The sequence below is a fragment of the Coloeus monedula genome (genome assembly GCF_965178545.1).
Source record: "Coloeus monedula genome assembly, chromosome: 23".
Classification (NCBI taxonomy): Eukaryota; Metazoa; Chordata; class Aves; order Passeriformes; family Corvidae; genus Coloeus; species Coloeus monedula.
The window spans coordinates 2,158,062-2,176,257 of NC_138803.1; the positions used below are offsets into that span (position 1 = coordinate 2,158,062).

The 18,196-nt window shown below is 58.8% G+C and overlaps 1 protein-coding gene across 1 annotated transcript in view; it reads right to left on the minus strand.

The window, feature by feature from the left end:
• LOC309581475 (receptor-type tyrosine-protein phosphatase V-like) overlaps positions 1–17,766 on the minus strand; it is a gene marked incomplete at both ends in the record, with an annotated part of 34,526 nt that extends 16,760 nt beyond the window's left edge. The window contains 18 exons of the mRNA XM_082296096.1: positions 232–510; positions 939–1,208; positions 2,254–2,526; positions 3,046–3,318; positions 4,091–4,363; positions 4,744–5,013; positions 5,411–5,683; positions 5,898–6,170; positions 6,316–6,585; positions 7,147–7,416; positions 7,811–8,083; positions 8,582–8,842; positions 9,562–9,834; positions 11,520–11,786; positions 12,308–12,577; positions 13,982–14,248; positions 16,614–16,668; positions 17,701–17,766. Coding sequence (XP_082152222.1) covers positions 232–510; positions 939–1,208; positions 2,254–2,526; positions 3,046–3,318; positions 4,091–4,363; positions 4,744–5,013; positions 5,411–5,683; positions 5,898–6,170; positions 6,316–6,585; positions 7,147–7,416; positions 7,811–8,083; positions 8,582–8,842; positions 9,562–9,834; positions 11,520–11,786; positions 12,308–12,577; positions 13,982–14,248; positions 16,614–16,668; positions 17,701–17,766 — 4,456 coding nt within the window. The remainder of the gene's footprint in view (positions 1–231; positions 511–938; positions 1,209–2,253; positions 2,527–3,045; positions 3,319–4,090; positions 4,364–4,743; positions 5,014–5,410; positions 5,684–5,897; positions 6,171–6,315; positions 6,586–7,146; positions 7,417–7,810; positions 8,084–8,581; positions 8,843–9,561; positions 9,835–11,519; positions 11,787–12,307; positions 12,578–13,981; positions 14,249–16,613; positions 16,669–17,700) is intronic.
• Between the last annotated feature and the right edge of the window lie 430 nt (positions 17,767–18,196).

The following is an 18,196-nucleotide window of genomic DNA, read 5'->3' on the forward strand; positions in this document are numbered from 1 at the left end:
TGGAAGAGGAACCGGCAAGCACAGCCTCATAGTGTGTCCCTGATCCCAGAGCCCCCCTTTGCTCAGTCTGTGACTGGTTGCAGCAGCACTGCCAGACCCCCAACCCACCACAGGTCAGTGCAGCCATGTGGGCCTCACAAGCACCTCAAAGAGCCCCTGGGTTTAACCAGCAATACCAGGGGTTTTCTCCTGGGGCCTGTGGTAAGGCCTGTGGGAAAGAAGGGGACTCACGCTCCACTGCTGTGCTGCAGAGCAGAGTCACAGCCTGGCTCCTCAGCGTGTTCATGCCCACAGTGCTCACAGTGATTTGGTAGGAGGAGTTTGGCTCCAGCCCCTCCAGACTGGCCTCGCTTGAAGGGATGCTCATGGTATACTTGGAGGTGGGAGGTCCTTCAGAGAGTCTCTCTGTCACCACCTCATAAGCCTCCACATCTCCAGGAGAGCTCGTCCAGTTCAAGTAAAGGCTCCTTGACTCTGGTAGGCATTGCACATTCTTCACCGGATTTGGCTCTGCAAAGGAGATAGGCCAGGCTCTGGACTCACTGGGTCAGAGAAATCCCAACCTCTGCCCCTGCCAGCATCTGCTCCCATGGCCAGCGAGACGAGCAGAGCCGGACACCTGCAGCCTGGGGGCCTGCTGTGCCATGGACCACAGGACAGTGTGAATGGGCAGGGCCTGAGCTCATGTCTTACAGGAGATCTCTGCAAAGTCTGCTCTTGCTTCACAGGTAGCCAGGAGACAGGAGATCTCTGTGCTGGGACTAGCTTAGGGAGCCAATGGCTACCAGAGGGTCACCTTGCTGGCTTTCCCCATCTCCCACCACAAGACTTCCCATGCCTCTGTTGACACTCAAGGGTCGATCCAGACTTGAGACCACCCAGGTGTTTCTCCCCCTTCCAGCCTGCCCTGCTGCCTCCCTATGGCAGCGTGTACCCACCCATGGGCACTGCCAAGGGCTTGGTGCTGCTCCAGTATGGGCCGGCCACGCAGCTCAAGGACACAGAGTAGTTCCTGCCCGGGATCAGCCCCTGGAGGAGGTGCTGGACTTGTCCTCTGCCCAGGGAGTGCTGCCAGGGCAGCGAGCTGTTCCGGGGGTCCCGCAGCCACAGCTGGCAGTCGTCCTGCTGTCCAGAGACACTGCCCCAGGAGATCAGCACTGTGTTGTTCCCTTCAGCCACCGCCGAGAGATTTTGGGGAACTGACGGAGCTACAACAAAAACCACACCAGGAAGAGTTACTGGCATGCATTCTATTCTACAGCGACACAAGCAGGAGATGGGTGACACACAAGGAGACTCCACATGCTCAGTGATAACATTCCCGCAGCTGCTGTTTGCCAGAAATGACCTTTAAATGGCAGCTGAAGGACATACAGAGTGAGGAGCGTGGAGGAGATGGATTCTTCTTCCTGCTAATTAGCAAGTTTCACTAGAGACCTGCCCGAAGGGCTCTGCACATGACTCCCTGCACCCTGCCAGGGGATGGCTGAGCGTGGGAGCAGGGACCGCTGGATTCCCCAAGCAAAGTGCAGGGGCTGTGGGGACAAGCACATGAAAAGGCTTATTGTGCTTATCTGCATTTCCACATTCCTTAAAAAGAAAAAAAAAAGCCCATCCTCCCCTTATACCCCATGCCAGCAATTCTCGGAGTGCCTGGAAGAAAGGCAGCAGGAATGGTGGGGTGAGGCCTCATGGTCCCCCAGGCTGTGGGTGTCATCTACCAGAGCAGCACTACTGCCATGGGACCCTGTGCTCTTGTTCAGTCACCCGTGCCTGGAGGAGCCAGACTGGGCAAGCAGGGCGCCATGGGCCGGAGGCTGCCTCCTGAAACAGCACTCGTGGCTGCCAGGCCCTCCCACAGGCAGCAGCACCGCCCTGCCTGGCTCTGCCATCCACCAGGGCTTGCCCAGCCCAAGATCCCATTGCTACACTGGTACATCCCACCCCATCTCATCTCATCCCACCCCATCTCATCCCACCTCATCTCACCCCATCCCTGGAAATATTCAAGGTCAGGTTTGACAGGGCTCTGAGCAACCGGATCTAGTTGAAGATGTCCCTGCTAGTAGCAGGGGGGTTGGACTAAATGGCCTTTAAAAGGTCCCTTCCAACCCAAACCATTCTCTGATCCTACAGCTCCCAGGCAGCAGTCCTGGCTGAGTCTCTGCCCCTTCCCACCACAGGTGCTGAGCCCACCCAGGTGGGAAGGCTGAGCCTCGTGCAAGATGAAGAATCTCCGGCTCTGACACTTACTTGTCCAGTCACTGATGTTCCCTGCGGAGGCTGCATAGGGCCCTGCCATGGACACCACTTCCAGCAGGTATTTGTGTCCTGGAGCCAGGCCAGAAAAGGTGAATTTGCTGGTGCCTTTCCCAACAGAGACATTGGCTGCCACAATACCTGACCCCGAATGATACAGGAGGAGCCTGTAACTGTCTTGTCCTTGGGGTTCGGCTCGCCAGGACGCGCTCAGTCTGTTGGGATACCCCTGGTTCGTCATGTACACATTACGGGGTGCCAAGGGGTCTGGAGAGACAGGATGGGAGACATGTCAGCAATGGGCCCGGGGACATTGCCTGGGTCTCTTGGCAGTGCCATCAGAAGGGAGGCACCACGTTGGACAGGGCACTTAGCCTCGACTGTGTGGCAGCACCCAACAGCCCAGAGGAAGCTTAAAGCTTCTGCAAACTTCTCTGCGCTTGTCTGAGCAGGGACAGCCCTGTCCCAGATGGAGCCAGACACCTGGGGAGGGATGAGGAGGGGACATGCAGCCAGCCAAAGGACAGGGAAGGTGAACGCCCTGTCTGCTGCTCCCTCCTCCATGGCTCTCCCCAGATGCATGACTCTGGAGCTCCAGCTTCCCTCACCCAGGCTGGTGGAGCTGATGATGGGAGTGCTCCTGTCAGCACCTGCTCAGTGCCATGGCACTGACATGCCCCAGGCAGGGCTTCGGGTCTGCTATGAAGGTCAGTGGGGCCATGCTCTTGGCCATGAGCTTTTGTGACTGCCCAGAAAGGCACACATCCCCTCAGAAAAGGTACTCACATGTCCAGTTGCTGACATTCCCTGCAGGTGCCCTGAAGGACCCAGCCACAGATGCCACCTCCAGCACGTATTTGCTTCCTGGGGCCAGTCCCGTGAAGGTGAAGTTGTGGGTGTCTCTCCCAAGCGAGGCTGTAGCTGCCACAGTGCCCAGTCGTGCGTGGTACAGGGTCAGTGTGTATCCATCTCTGCCCCCAGCCGTGGCCCCCCAGGCCACGCTCAGTGTGTTGGGGTGCCCTGTGCTCAGCAAGCGCACGGAGACTGGGGGCAGCGGGCCTGGGGAACCAGCACACCTCATGTTAGGGACCAGACACCGTGCAGAAGGAAACAGACACCCGATGGGTCACTGTGCAGCAGGACAGGTGCCCCCTGAGGGAGGATCCCCTCTGGCCCATGCCTCCTCATCCTCATTTTTCTCTCTTCCACTCCCATCTCACCTCACCTTTAACGATGCTCGCCCCTACTGGTGCCTCAGATGCCAACCCCTGCTCATCCAGGTCACCCTCATTCCCACAGCCCAGTGGGAACGCTTCACCCTGCTGTGTGCACACGTGTGCTCCCACACCCTGCTGCCCAGACAGCACCGGCACAGCCTCTGTACTCTGACCAGCCCTAAAATCTTAGCCCATCAAAGACCCACTCTCCTGGGAGGACTGTGGAGTGGCTTATTGTACTCCACTGATTAATTTCATGAACCTTTATGATAAGGTGGTTTCTACCTGTGGGAGGAGACTCAGTGAGCCTCCTGTACACAGGTACAGTACAGGTGCCCTGTACACCTCTGTGCTCCTGTACACAGGGAGATGGGTCAGCACAGGCACATCTGGGCAGCCTTGTTTCATCAGCACATCCTTGTGCAAGCCTACAGCTGAACACCCCAGTGCCATGAGGGCCCCTGCACTAACTGCTGTGTGTCACACCTGTGCACGGCTGTGTGCACATCTCCAAAGCCACCAGGTCCCCTCTGAACCTCCCAGCTCTCTTCAGGACAGCCCAGTGGCGTGATATCTCCCACCCCTCTGCAGGGGACAGTGCTCCAGGTACTCACATGTCCAGCCGCTGATTTTGGGTGCTGCTGTCTGGTACTGCCCAGCTGTGGCACTGGCTTCCAGGGAGTACTCATATCCTGGGGCCAGTCCCGTGAAGGTGAAGTTGTGGGTGTCTCTCCCAAGCGAGGCTGTAGCTGCCACAGTGCCCAGCTGTGCGTGGTACAGGGTCAGTGTGTATCCATCTCTGCCCCCGGCCGTGGCTCCCCAGGCCACGCTCAGCCGGTCAGGATGCCCCGTGCTCAGCCAGTGCAGGGCAGCTGGGGGCAGCGGGCCTGGGGAGGAAACACAGGTCACTGCCAGGAGCCACATCTGGCCTGAGCTCAAGCAGATGCCCTACGTCTGTGCCAAGCCCGTGCTGCAGGAGATGGGTCAGCTCCACCAGGTCCCACGGGCTGGCTGTGACTCTGTGGCAGCTGCTTCCTCCCTGGCTGCTGTCTGAGACTGTGGATCACTGTGGATGGCTGCCAGGGGTGGGGTGTGGCACAGGATCAGGCACAGACTCCTCATGCTGCGTCCAGCAGGGAGCAAGCACTGGGTGCTTGCACAGGCGGGAGAGGAAAGCAGGAAGGCTGCACCAGTGTGGTCTCTGACTAAACTGGGAAGGGGAGATCTGGTAAAAAACACCTGGCTGTAAGGAGAGCATCACACTCACGTGTGCAGTGGGTGAGGTTGGGGGTGCTGGCATGGAAGGGCCCAGCTGTGGCCCTCACTGCCACGCTGTAGCGGGTGCCAGGGCTCAGGCTCCTCAGGATGTGACTCCTGGCATCGCCACCCAGCACCGTGTGCCCAACGGGAGCGCCGGAGGCTGCATCACCAACATTCACTACGAAGCCTTCTGCCCCTCGTCCCACCACTGCCCAGGACACCACCAGCGCTGAGGCTGCGGGGCTGCTCAGGGTGAGGTTGACAGGGGCCAAGGGATCTGGAAAGCAACATGGAGACAGTCAGTTACCCCCCTGCTCAGCGCTGAGAGCTGCCTGCTGTGCCCAGGGGCCCTCCAGGCGGTGGGCAGGCTGGACCAGAGATCCTCTGGAGAGAAGCCGGGGCACAAAGAGCCAGGCAGGGCACATGACTTTGAGTGTATCGCCCCTGGGGTCTGCAGCTGGATGTGGCAGGGGAGATACCCAGAGCCTCTGGGGTGGATGGGGGGATTGGCTCTGTGTCAGGGATGGAGTGAGGGCAGTGAGCACAGAGGTGAGACCATTGCATAGAAGCTGTGGGCACAGCTTGGGATGGGGAAGGTGGCAGAGGGTGCTCTGGAAGGCCCAGGTGGAGGCTCACACCGGAGCACTGTGCCCAACCCAACCAAGCAGACTCACATGTCCATTGGGTGACATTGATGGAAGAGGCTTCTAATGAGCCTTTCACAGCAGTGACCTGCACAGCAAACTTGCTGCCTGCCTCCAGGTGAGTCCAGGTGCAGTTCAGGGCATCTGCACTCAAGGTCTGGACTGGAATCCTGCTCTGGGTGCTGAGGCTATACAGAGTGATGCGGTAGTGGTCCCTCCTGCCTGGGGGCTTCTTCCAGGATGTGTAAAGCTCTGAGGAGCTGCCTGGGTTGGTAAGACTCAGGTTTGTTGGTGCAGCAGGAACTGTGAGGAAAAACAGACACACGAGTCAGAGAGGAAAAAATCCACTTCTGAACATGCAGCCATCTTGGTGCAAGGAGGCTGTGAGAGGCACGATGTGACTACAGGCCAGTTTCACCAGGAACCAGGCCAGGGTGCCCTCCTCCTCCCCTCCTCTCATTTCCTCTCCCAGGTGCCAACACTGATCCCACTACCCGTGGGTGTCACAGATGCTGACCTGTGCAGCTGGTGATGTTCTTGGGGAGGGAGCGGTAGGGTCCAGCCACTGCCCAGATCCCAACAAGGTAGCACGTTCCTGGTTCCAGCTGTGGCACAGTGACATTGGTGCTGTCCTTCCCTGCTTCCAGGGTCCTTGGCGCTGCAGAAGAGCCCTCCTCAAGCACGCTGAGCAGGTATCCATCCCTGTGCCCAGGAGCAGGCTCCCAGTGCACAGCCAGAGCCCAGGCTGTGCTGACAGGACTGGCAGACAGGGAACGAGGAGGCAGTGGGACTGCGGGAGAGAAACAGTGTCAATGGGGACAAACCTGGGGTGCTCAGGACAGACTTTAGTTTGGGAGTGAAGCTGGGAGCTGGAGGACTGTGAGCATCCAGACAATGTGTAAAGGCTGGTGGGAGCAGAGGAGCTGTGTTTCTACCAGTGTAGCCGATGGCAGTCTGAGAGGAGATGCGGTGAGGCCCAGCCTGGGAAATGATCTCCACGCGGTACCGGGACCCTGGCACCAGCCCCTCCAGGTCGAGCTGGGTGACTCCACGGGGGACAGACACATTCCTGATGATGGACAGGGACTCAGCCACTGAGAGCTGTACCAAGTGATCTCTGCCACCTCCGGATTCCACCCAGCTCACGTGCAGCTCCTGGGGTTTCCGGCCAGGCTGCACACTCACGTTAGCCAGGGACAGTGGATCTGGAGGAAAGCAGAGCATGGACACCCATGAGGTGGTGGAGGAGCCACCTGGAGAAGCCAGGGTACAGCCTGCACCTCTTCCCAGGGCTCAAAGAGAAGTGGTGGCACCTGACCACCAGATCTCCTGTTCTCCTGGGGGACATGCAATCTGCCTGTGCATGTCCCCAGGGTGCTGCTGGCAGGCAGGTGCTGAGACCACTCAGCTCCCTGTGGGCTGCCCTGCTCCATGGACAGGAAGCAGACAGCCTATACAGGTCTCTGTGCTTCCGCTCTCACATCCCCCTCCCACTAATCCCTGGCTGGCCTTGAGATCACCAGTGGTCTAGGCAGAAGGTTCAGCTTGACTGGGGAAAACCTAAGCTGGGGAAAAGGGTCTTTTGGGGCCCAGCAGCTAGCACACAGTACCTAACCTATGACATGTGCTCTGTCTTCCAGGACAGGGAGCATGCAGGTCTCACCAGAGCCCTCCCTCCACCCAGACAAGTTTGTGTCACTGCTAGTCTTGCAGGCAGTGCCAGGATGTCCCATCCCCGCAAGAGACTGCGAATACTTCTGACTCACATGTCCACTCAGTGGCAAAGTGTGATGAGGATCTGTATGGGCCAGCGAGGACAGTCACCTTCAGGAAGTACTGAGTGCCAGGGGACAGCCCCAGGAATGTGAAGTTATGGGTGTTTGGCCCCACTGAGATGTTCCTCTGTGCTGCATGGCTCTTGCTGTAGAGCTGGAGGTGGAACTGGTCCACGTCACCAGCAGCCTTGTCCCAGAAGGCCGAGAGCCCCATCGGGCGCCGGGTGTTGGTCAGGGTCACGCCGGCCGGAGCCAGGGGGTCTGAGAGAGAAGAGACACCTGGGCAGTGAGAGCTGGCTGTGGTGTGGGGGCTGCACACCCTTGTCCTGGGCACCCTCCACTGCCTGTGCCTGCTGGGGTTGGGTCAGGAGTCAGCCCTAGCACACCAAATCCAGAGCAGCAGACATGGGAGTGGGTCCCCACCTTCCCCTGGGTGATGCTTGGAAATGTTTTCTGTTTGGTGATGGGTCCCTCCTGCACTGCAGGTCCTTTTACTTCCAACATGGCTGAATGTGGCTCCAGTTGACCTCCCATTCTGTCTATGCACCCCTGTCCCTGGTTCCCCACCTCCCCACACCACCTGTGAGCATTCTGCTCTGGTGGGCAGGTGGTGGTTGTGACCTGCAGTAGGGTGAGGTAGGACTGTTGCACTCACACGTCCAGTCGGTGGCCGATCGCACCGGGGATCTGTAGGGTCCAGCCACAGCAGCCATCTCCAGTGTGTACTGTCGCCCAGGGACCAGGTTCTCCAAGGTGACATTCGTCCAGTCATTCCCCACAGTCACATTCCTGACCTGCACCTGGGACTTGGTTTCCCAGAGGGTCCCTGTGTAGCCAGTGCTGCCAGAGGAAGCTGCTCTCCAGGAGGCTTGCAGAGAGGTGCTGTGGCCCCCATTGCTGAGGGTCAGCTGCTCTGGGGGCAAAGGGTCTAGAAAAGAAAAGGTCTACAATCACCTGGCAGAAGTGCAACTCCAGATGTGCTGGGGCAGGAGCTCCTTCCCTGGGAGAACCTGCATGCAGGTGCTTTGACCACTGTCACCCCTGCTGACACCCACACACCAGTCTGGCAGGGACTGGGCCAGCACACTTCAAACTGGCACAGAGAAAAAATTGTTCTGGTGCTGGGGCAGGTGGTGGGTGGTGGAGGGGGTGGCTCAAGGCAGTGGCAGCCTGAGTAGTGCCACAGGAGGGTGGGCTGAGGAGAAGGAGGAGAAAGGCACTGGGCTCAGCTGCCCCTTGTGCCTGGTGATTGGCAAACAGAGCAGGGACAGACACATCCAGCAGCACCTCTGCCTCCTCCTGAGCCTTTTGCCCAGTTATTGGATGAAGCTGTAGAAGACGTGTGCTGTCAGTGCCCTGAGGTGTGACATCAGGGGGAAGGGAACCCAGTGGGGATCCAGTGGGAACCCAGGGCTGTGGCACTCACATGTCCAGTTGGAGATGCACCGGGGTGAGGATGTGTAGGGACCAGCCACAGTGCTGACCTCAAAGGTGTAGAGGGTCCCAGGGTGGAGGCCCTCGTAGGTGAAGCTCGTGACACCCCTGAGCAAGGAGCTGTTCTTCACAGGGTGCTCTGCGAGGCTGAGGGCCAGCAGGTAGCCCTCCCCCATCGCCTCCTCCCAGCTGGCCAGCAAGCTGTGGGGGCTACCCTGGCTGGACAGGCTCACACCAGATGGTGCTTGTGGTTCTGCAAGGGACAAGGACAGCACAACACAGGGCAGTGCATCAGGCAGAAAGATTGCTTTCACAAGGTATTTTCTGCTTTTCAGGTTGCTCTAGGTGACCCTAGAGCAGATGGGTTGGACTAGATGATCTCCAGAGGTCCCTTCCAACCCTAAGAGTTCTGTGATTCTGTGACACTGCAGTTGTCTCCATCCCACACAGGGGCAGCCGGGGCTGCAGAGAGAGCTCTTAGTGCCCCCAGCACCACGGGCTGGGTGGGTGCCTCCCCACACTGTGTACAGCTTCCATCGTCCCTTCCCAGTGTGGCAGCTCTGGGACAGCACCAACTGTGGCTCCACAAGTCACCCAGGAGAGACTGGGCATGGGGAGATGCTGATCTGAGGGGGCTGATGGTGCTTCCCTGCCCACCCACCCAGTTGTGGTGAGGGGAAGGGGAGAAGCTGCCTGGAACCTGCCGAACACTGAGTCCAGAAGGCACGAAGCAGGATCTGTTCTTGATTTGTGCCTGACGCTGGCACAAACCCTCCCAGGACCTCTGAGCCCACCCTCACCAGGAACTGTGGGGAGGCAGATTTTGCTGCTCCGATCCACAACCTGCTCTTGAGACCAGGTGTCACATGTGCCCTGTCCTTGCGCCTGCCTCCCCCCCAGCCCCCTGCAGGCAGCAGCCCCTTCATCGGGCAGCAGGAACAGCCCAAGGGCCACACATGGGCTTATGCTCACCTGTCCAGGCTGCTGTGCTGTGCGCTGATGCCCTGTACGGCCCTGCCACCGCCACCACCTGGACAGAGTACTGCTGGCCAGGGCTCAGCCCGTGGAAGGTGACATGATCGTTGTCCCCACCAACAGAGATGTTCCTTGTTGGAATGCTGTCCTCTCCTTCTCGCAGCGTCACCAGGTAGAAGTCCCTCTGTCCCCCTGGGATACTCCAGCGAGCCTGCAAGGAGTTCTGCTCCTCTGCACTGCTCAGGGTCACATTGCCAGGGCTCAGGGGGTCTGGAAGGGAATAGGATTGTGTGAGTCAGGATTATGAGGTACCCTGTATCCCATATTCTCCTGGGCCTCATTCCCAGCAGGGTTACGTCCAGCCTCAGACATCCTTTTGGAGCGTGCCATCTCCACTCCCCAGCACAAGCATTCCTGAACTAACAAGAGTCCAGACAAAGCTGGCAGCCTTGCTGAGAAATTCCTGAGAGTCTCCCTCCACTCCACTCACATCCCACCATGAGCTTGCTGATATTCCCAGGAACTGGCCTGGACCAAACTCCTGGCCAGACGCCCCTGGCTTGTGCGTCTGGCACGGGGGAATTTTGTTCAGTGGAGCAGGTCAGAGCCGCAGACAGCAACAGCAGGAATCAGCCTCACTCCAGAGCAGAAACAAACCAGCTGGAGCTCTGGAGGCCTTCCAAAATCCCATCTGCACAGTCAGCAGGGAGCAGGCTCCAGCTTCCTGGGCTGGCAGGTGGAGCAGGAAGAGTTGGAGACTTGACACCTGGTGGCACCAGGTCCTCCCAGCATGCACCTGACCAGTGTCTGGCCAGTGCCAGGACAAGTCACTGGCCACAGCAGCTCTGAGTCTGCAGCTAGGCACCGCCATCGTTTGAGGGCCAACGCTACCTTGGTGTTCAGTGTGAACCTACTCTGCCCTCTCTATTTCCCTCCTGGTTTTTCTGGAAACATCTGGGAGAGCAAGTTCAGGACTGGAACTTTTTACTGTGCTGTGGACATGGTGTCACTAGCAAAGTCCCCCTCTTCCAGGGTCCTCATCAGTCTGAGGCCGGAGCAGAGAGTGGGCTGGGGGAATGGTGCAATAGTCCCCACACTGTTTTGACTTGCCAGAGGCTCCTGGATTCCTTGGCTGTATTTGCACAGCACCCATCATGTTGGGAACATCCACCAGGATGAGTTTATTAGGTGCTACCACAACATGTCCTTGACAGCAATCAAAGAGCACCTAAAATCCATTTCATAGAAACATAGAATTGTGGAATAGTTTGGATTGGAAAGGATCTTAAAGCTCATTCATTCCACCCCCTGCCATGGGCAGGGACACCTTCCATCAGACCAAGCTGCTCCATGCTCTGTCCAACCCAGGCTTGGACACTGCCAGGGATGGGGCAGCCACAGCTGCTCTGGGCATCCTGTGCCAGGGCTTCATCACCCTCACAGGAAAGAATTTCTTCCTAAAATCTAATTTAAATCTCTCACATTTTAGTTTAAAACCCTTCACCTCTTGTCCTATCACTGTCTGCCCATGTGAAAAGTCTTTCTTGCTCTTCTATAAGACCGTCCAGAGGCCTCCAGTTCAAACCAGCTCAATTGCTGCCCCCCTGCCCCATTTTTTCTGCTGCTCCTGTACAGCCCTGAGGCACATGAGAGCCAAGCCCCAGCAGCACTGAACACCAGTGGGATCTGCTGCCCTTCCATCCTTCTCCTTGAGGAGAGACCACAGGCTGCTCCCACTGCATCCCAGGGGGAAGCAGGCCAGCACAGGGAATCCACCTGCTGAAGGGATTCACTGGCCCCACTATAGCAGTACCCCAGAGCTGGGTCCTGGAGCAGCTTTCAGCCAGGTCCAAGGAAGATCACCCTGTGCACCCGAGACTCTGGCAGGAGGCCTTTGGATTCAGAGGCTGGACCAGAGGCAGGGAGAAAGCTGGGGTCACCAAGTTCATACTCACATGTCCAGGCAGTAGCATTGGGTCCCACTATGGTGTGGGACCCAGCCATGGCGCTGAGCCCCAGCCAGTACTGAGTGCCAGGGTGGAGATGCTGGAAGGTGTAGCTGGTGAGGCCCCTCCTGGCCGACAGGGTTGTGCTGACCTTTTGGGTGAGGAGGTTGCGGAGCTCGAGGTGAAGCCAGGCAGCCCCTGCAGCACCTGCCCAGGAGGCGACAAGGCTGGTGCTGGAACCCGGGCTGAGTCTCAGCTGGGTGGGGATGGAGGGAGCTGAGGGGAAGAGCAGGACACAGTGAGGTTCAGCACTGGGGCCGGTGGTCCCTGGACCCTCCTCTCTCCCCAGGGGCCCCTGTGCCCACAGTTGCTCTCTATGGCGTGGGGGCTGAAGGTCTGGTAGGGGACTACTGAGGGATGTCCCTCCCGTGCCCCCTCCCACACAGGTTGGGGGGCCCTTGGGGTCCCTCCATAGTGTCATGTTCTTTCAGGCTGCAGGGCAGAGGGGTGGCAGACTGGGTAATGCAGCACTCCTGCAGCTCTCAGCAGCCAAGAGATCCAGGATCCCCAGACTGCGTCCCTCCCTTGGGAACACACAAACCCAAGCTGTGGGTGCTGCAAGGCAGGCCCAAGTTTTCCCCTGAAACACTCCAGCTGTTCCCCACCATACACAAGCTCCCCATCCAAAGCCTGGAGACCTCCTCTCCCCACCAGCCTGGCACATGTGCTGCATCCTTCCTGCCAAACCCCTTCTACCACCCCTTCCTCCTTGGGCAGGCACACCCGTCCTTCCCTACCTGTCCACTGGTGGATACTGGTGCTGGCCTGGCTGGTCCCAGCCAGCGTGCTGACCTTCAAGGCATACTCGCTGCCAGCCAGCAGCCCGTCGAAGAGGAAGGTGGAGGTGCTGGGCAGGAGGGACACGTTCCTCACCAGGGTCTGGGAGTCGCTGTGCCACAGGGCCAGGCGGTACCCGTCACGCTGGCCGTGCCCATGTGCCCAGGCTGCTCGCAGCGAGGCAGAGCTCCCGCCGCTGCTCAGGCTCAGGTTGCGGACAGCTGACGGACCTGCATCGGACATGGCACAGGCACTGCTGGCTGCTTGCCTGGGGGTGCCTGACCTGGCAAGCTGCTCACAGGCTGGTGGAACTTGCCTTTGCCCGGTGAGGTGCTGCCAGCCAGCTTCACAGGACCCAGTCACAGAATCACAGGATGGTTTGGGTGGGAAGGGAACTTAAAGCTCATCTAGTTCCACCTCCCGCCATGGGCAGGGACACCTTCCATCAGACCAAGCTGCTCCAAGCCCCGGACAACCTGGCCTTGGACACTTCCAGGGATGGGGCAGCCACAGCTTCTCTGGACAACCTGTGCCAGGGCTTCATCACCCTCACAGGGAAGAATTTCTTCCTAAGATCTGACATAAACTTCTCTTCTGCCAGTTTAAAACTCTTCCCTCTTGTCCTGCCACCATCTGCCCACATAAAAAGTCCCTTTCTCTATTTTCAAATCCCCTTTAGGTACTAAAAGGCACTTCAAGGTCACCCTGGAGCCTTCTTTTCTCCAGGCTGAACAACCCCATCTCTCTCAGCCTGTCTCCAGAGCAGAGAGGCTCCAGCAAGGATCCCCGAAGCACAGCCCCATCACCTCCCTCACTGCTCACCAGCCTCCCATGGGCTGTGTGGGCTGCACCATCCCCTTGGATCAGTTTCAGCAGTTACTCTGAACTGAGCAGGGAGGCTTGGTCAGGGCCAACATATAAAGACAAAGCAATCATCACCTGGAAGCTTACCTGCTGCCAGGTCCTCTGTTTCTGCTAGCCCTGTGGGTCCTGACACCTGCCTTTCTATGAGAAGCAGCTTCTGCTTCTGCCACTGCTGCCTGACACCAGCCTTTGCACTGTCCAATCTCCTCCCTCCAGCTCTACTCTCCTTTGCTAGGTTTCCCACCTTCACCTGCACTGATTTACTCAATGATCTTCTGGAGAGGTGCAGGCAAGGGCTGCCATCCCCACCTGAGTCGTAGAGCCACCAGCCCTGTCCCCTTCCCCAGCCCTTGGCACAGAGCAAGGCCTGGGGGTGAGCAGTGATTGACAGAGATGTGCCAAAATTGTGGAGCAGATGCTCCTTCCTTGTAGCTATTTCTAGACCTCCAGGCATGACATTTTCCACCCCTCAGCTCTCTGCAAGCCACATCACGGGCTGGTCCATCATTAGCTCCGTTATTGTAGGAGAAGATACAGCATGAACCCAGCCCATACAAAGTGCAGGGGCAGGACCCTTCCTCCACAAGGAAGAGGGAATGACCCCTGGGACTCTGGGGACCAAGGAAGGACCCTGGTTCTTGTGAAAGTGAGGAAAAGCCCAACGTCCCCACAAACTAGTAGGACTCCAAACAGCACAACGATGCAAACAGCACAACACCCTCCAAAGCAGCACAACAATCACTGGTAGGAGCACTGAGATGAGCCCTTACTTGTCTGTGCTGTGATGGTCTGGCTGGTGGTGCCCATGCAGGCCAGCACGGCTGTCACCTCGATCTCGTAGCGTGTGCCAGGGGTCAGCTCATGGAACCAGAAGCTGGTGGCGTTGGGTCCAGCAGACCCATTCTGCAGCAGCGTGCCTGACTCCAGGGAGGAGAGGGCAAGCAAGTACCCCTTGGCACCTCCCTCTGGCTCATCCCAGGACAGAAGGAGGGAGTTTGACCGGTCGTGGTCACTCACACTGATATTCAGGAGGGTGCCTGCAGAGGCAAATCCGAAACCCTCAGCAGGGAGTGGTGGTGCTGGGTGCCAACCTGCAGGGCCAGCTCCCAGCCACCCACCCTTGCTGGGTACACCAGGCAATGGCCACCACCCCGACCCCAAGGGCTCTGAACAGCCTTTGGCAAACACAAGAATGTTCAGAACCCTTCATGGACTCAGGTCAAAGGAAGCTGTCAAGGGAAGCTGTCAAAGAGATGCTCCTAAGCATGGAGCATCTGCTCCACTGGAGAAAGACCAGAAGGCTTCAGGTCATCATGTGCTTTGTCCAGAGAGTCCTTGTTTAAGGCAGAGAAGTTCCCTGGCTGGGTATAATCCATTGCTCACCACCTGTGCTGGCTTGAGCCCCCCAAAAAGATGTTGAAGGCTCTGGGTCCACCATGGAGAAGCAACAGTGGCCAGTTGGGGGGCAGGATAGATATGGCAGGGGGGCCATTCTGCTCCCTGCAATAATCTCTGCCTCTGTGTGGGCTCTGAGAGAGAAGGGGGAAAAGGCTGCTTTGGGGGGATCCAGACAATGAGTCACCTCTGTCCTGCCCAGTTCAGAGGTGACATGGGAAGAGTGGGACACAGTGGGACACTGCACACATGGAAGAAATGTGGGACCAGACTGGCCCCAGCCCGTGCTGAGGTGTGTCCCTGCCTTGGTTGTGCTGCAGCAGCCAGGTCAGTGCACTGGGGCTGTGGGGCCAGTGCTGTGGCATCCCAATGGAGAGTCTGAGGACAGGGAAGTGGCAAACTGGGCTTGGCCTAATTGGTGGGTCAGTGGCCGAAACTGCTATTGAATTCCTGCCCTTAAAGCTGCTCAGGAACCACCTACACAACAGGAGCCAGGCAGAGCCTGTCTGTCAGGGCCAAGCTGGCAGAGTGACCAGGGCAGGGTCCATCTCTGCCTCCCAATGCCTCCAGCAGATTGTTACACATCCCCATCCTCAGCCTTGCTGTCAGTCATGGAATCATTTAGGTTGGAAAAGCCCTTTAAGATCATTGAGTCCAACTGTTCCCCCAGCACTGCCAAGTCCAGCACTAACCCGAGTCCCCACGTGCCACATCCATGAGCTCTCTGTGGCTCTCAGCCTTTGGAAAATGCCAAGAGAGCTCTAGTGCTAATAAGACATTTGTGTAATAATTCGCACTTAAAATTTATGGTGTACAACAGGTTATGACAGGCTTATGTAGGGTCTGGCAGGGAGACAGCATGAACCAAGCACAATGACTGCCCCAGAGGTCTGCCCAGGGGCACCCTTTCCACAGCCAGGGAGGAGCAGTGGGGTGAGCCCGGGGCAGGGACACCTTTGGCACTGATCAGGAGCTGTGTGTGTCTTTCCCAGAGCTGAACACTTCCAGAACTACATGCAACTTCTGTTCCATGCAATGCTGTGGTTTGGAGCCTGCTGGTGAGGGCAGAGGGACCAGAGGACATCAGATGGGACACAAATAGGGGCATGTAGTGTCCCTGGGAAAGGCCTTCTCAGTGCCATCCCTGAGAAATTCAAGTTCATGTTTAGGATCAGACTGCTTAGGAAGGGTTGGCTGAATGTAGCTGGGTGCCCATGGGTGAGGTGTCTGTACCTGGGCCAGCTGCCCTGGACTACCCTCGCTGTCAGCAGACACCCAGAGCACCAGGCACAGCTGAGCTCCTCCTGAAGGCAACCCACAGGTCTGTGTCCTGCCTGGAGTTCAAGCAGGGATGGTTTGTTACTGCAGGCTCTTTCTTATCTCCTGAAGGTATGAGTTCTCAACCTAGGCTTCTCTGCTTCTCTTGAGTTTCCAGCAGCTTCACTGCCTGCCTCCCTCTGTCACCTTCCTCACATCTGCAGCACAAATGTACCTGAACTGGGCCAGAGGCCCGTGACCCCAGCACTGCTCTCATGTTCCCACTAACCCCATTGCAGACAGCCACATCCAGGTACACCCCATGCCCTTACAGGTGCCTGTGGATTGTCCAGGTGATTTCTCACTGGCATAGGCTGATGCCATGTGGGCACTGTGCTGACTCCCGGCCCACAGCAGCTGTGGGGCTGCCTTACAGACTCTGATCCTACCCAGGCAACCCCAAGGCTCTGAGCAGGGCACCTATGGCTGTGCTGCTGCTGAGCCCACCTGGTGTTCTGTGGAAGCAGGGAGCTTTGGAGCCTTGTCCATCTCTCACAGTGCCCCCATACAAATGGGACTGACTCTCCCCCTTCCTTGGGCATGATCTGTAGCTCGCAGTTAGCCTAAAGACGAGTATTTACAAAACTACTCAACTCCAAGAGTGGTCCAGCACATCTGCTCATCTCACCACTCCAGCTACCGAGACCATCCCACCCCTCTCAGCCTGGGAACCTCGTTCCTTTGTCTTACCTCTTTCACCTCGTGCATCCAGCCCTGCCTGTGCTGTGTGGTTGCATCCATCACCCTGGGGGATTGAAGGTGTCAAGTGAGAGAGGGGCAGGATGGGGGGGAGGAGGGGACTGAGCTGAAACCAACAGCTGGGAGAGGTGCCCGTGCCAGGCCAGGGGTCAGGCTGGCCAGGCATGGGTCCCACCCTGACATGGCATCTGTGGGCTGTGACCCCTTTTCCTAGGAGAGCCTGGGTCACTTCTCACACCTCCCTTAGCCACGGCAGGGAGATAGACTTGGCAGATGCAGCTTGTGGGCTGCCCTGGCCTTTTGCACAGGTCCTGGGGCTGCAGACCAGCACGGGGCCATGCCCACAGGGGAAGAGGCCACCAAACCAGCCAGAGCACAGGAGAAGATCTGGAGAGGGAGGGAAGGAGCGAGCTCTGGACAGGGCCTGGCAATCTCATTCCCTCTACACCTCCTTCCCCACCACGGGAAGAGCATGGACGGACCACGTTCAGCTGCCATCCCCCACAGGCAGAACAGAGCCCCCGGAGCCCCCAGCACCTTGCCCGGCAGCGGGGACACCCGTTCTCTCACAGCCTGCTCCCAGCAGGGTGTGCCCGGCTTTGGACTGGCGTCAGTTCCCCCCACGTTAAAGGAAATGTCTCCTGCCCACTCCCTGTCCTGCAACAAGCCACAGCAGAACTAGCATGTTCCCGGCGTTCTTTCCCCTCGGCTCTGCGGGCGGACTCGTTCCGACTCCTCACCGATCGCGGGGCTTTTGGGAGAGGAGAGCGAAGCGGATGGGGACCCGTGGGAACAGCAGCCGGGCCACTGCCGGGCGAGGAGCGGCGCAGCCACGGCAGCAGGGACACGCTGCGGTCCCGGGAGCTGGGGCAAGGGGCAGCAGGGGCAGCGGGGGCAGCGGGGGCAGCGGGGGCAGCGGCTCTCGGAATAGAGAACGCCGCTGATGGGGCGCAGCTGCACGGCCAGAGAGAGGCACCCGCAGTCCCGCGTCCTTCCCCGGCGGGGCAGCCCCTCGCGGCAGCGAGCTGCGGCCAAGAGCTGCGGAGCCAAAGCGGGGGCTGGGGAGTCAGGCGCTTACCTCTGCCAGGGTCCCTGGGAGCCACGGCACCCACAGCACCAGCAGCGGCAGCAGCAGTGACCTCATGGGGGACCTGGTGGCTGCAGATCAGAGGGATGACAAGTTGGGGAGGGAGTGGGGGGGAAGGCAATTTCTTAGCGGTGGCTGTCCCCAGCCAGCCCCTTCTCCCACGGCTGCCAGGAGTCGCGTCCCCACGTGCTTTCCGAGCGCAGGTGGCAAGGTAACATCAGTGGGGACCGGCCAGCGCTTGGCACCTCGGCCGGGCCCGCTGTCCCTGGGCAGGGGCAGAGCTCGCCTCCGGCCCGAGAGAAGCCCAGCGGGGGCGGCTGCCTCTCGCCGGGAGCATTTGCTGTTGTCCCCGCGGGTCCGTGTCCTCTGAGGTGACTCCGCAGCTGGCCCGGAGAGAGCGGCTGCGGGCAGAGCTGCCGGCTGGGGTGGGGGGCTCGCTGCTGGCCGGGGGCTCAGGGAACCTCGCTGCGGCGGGGGCTCTGCGGGA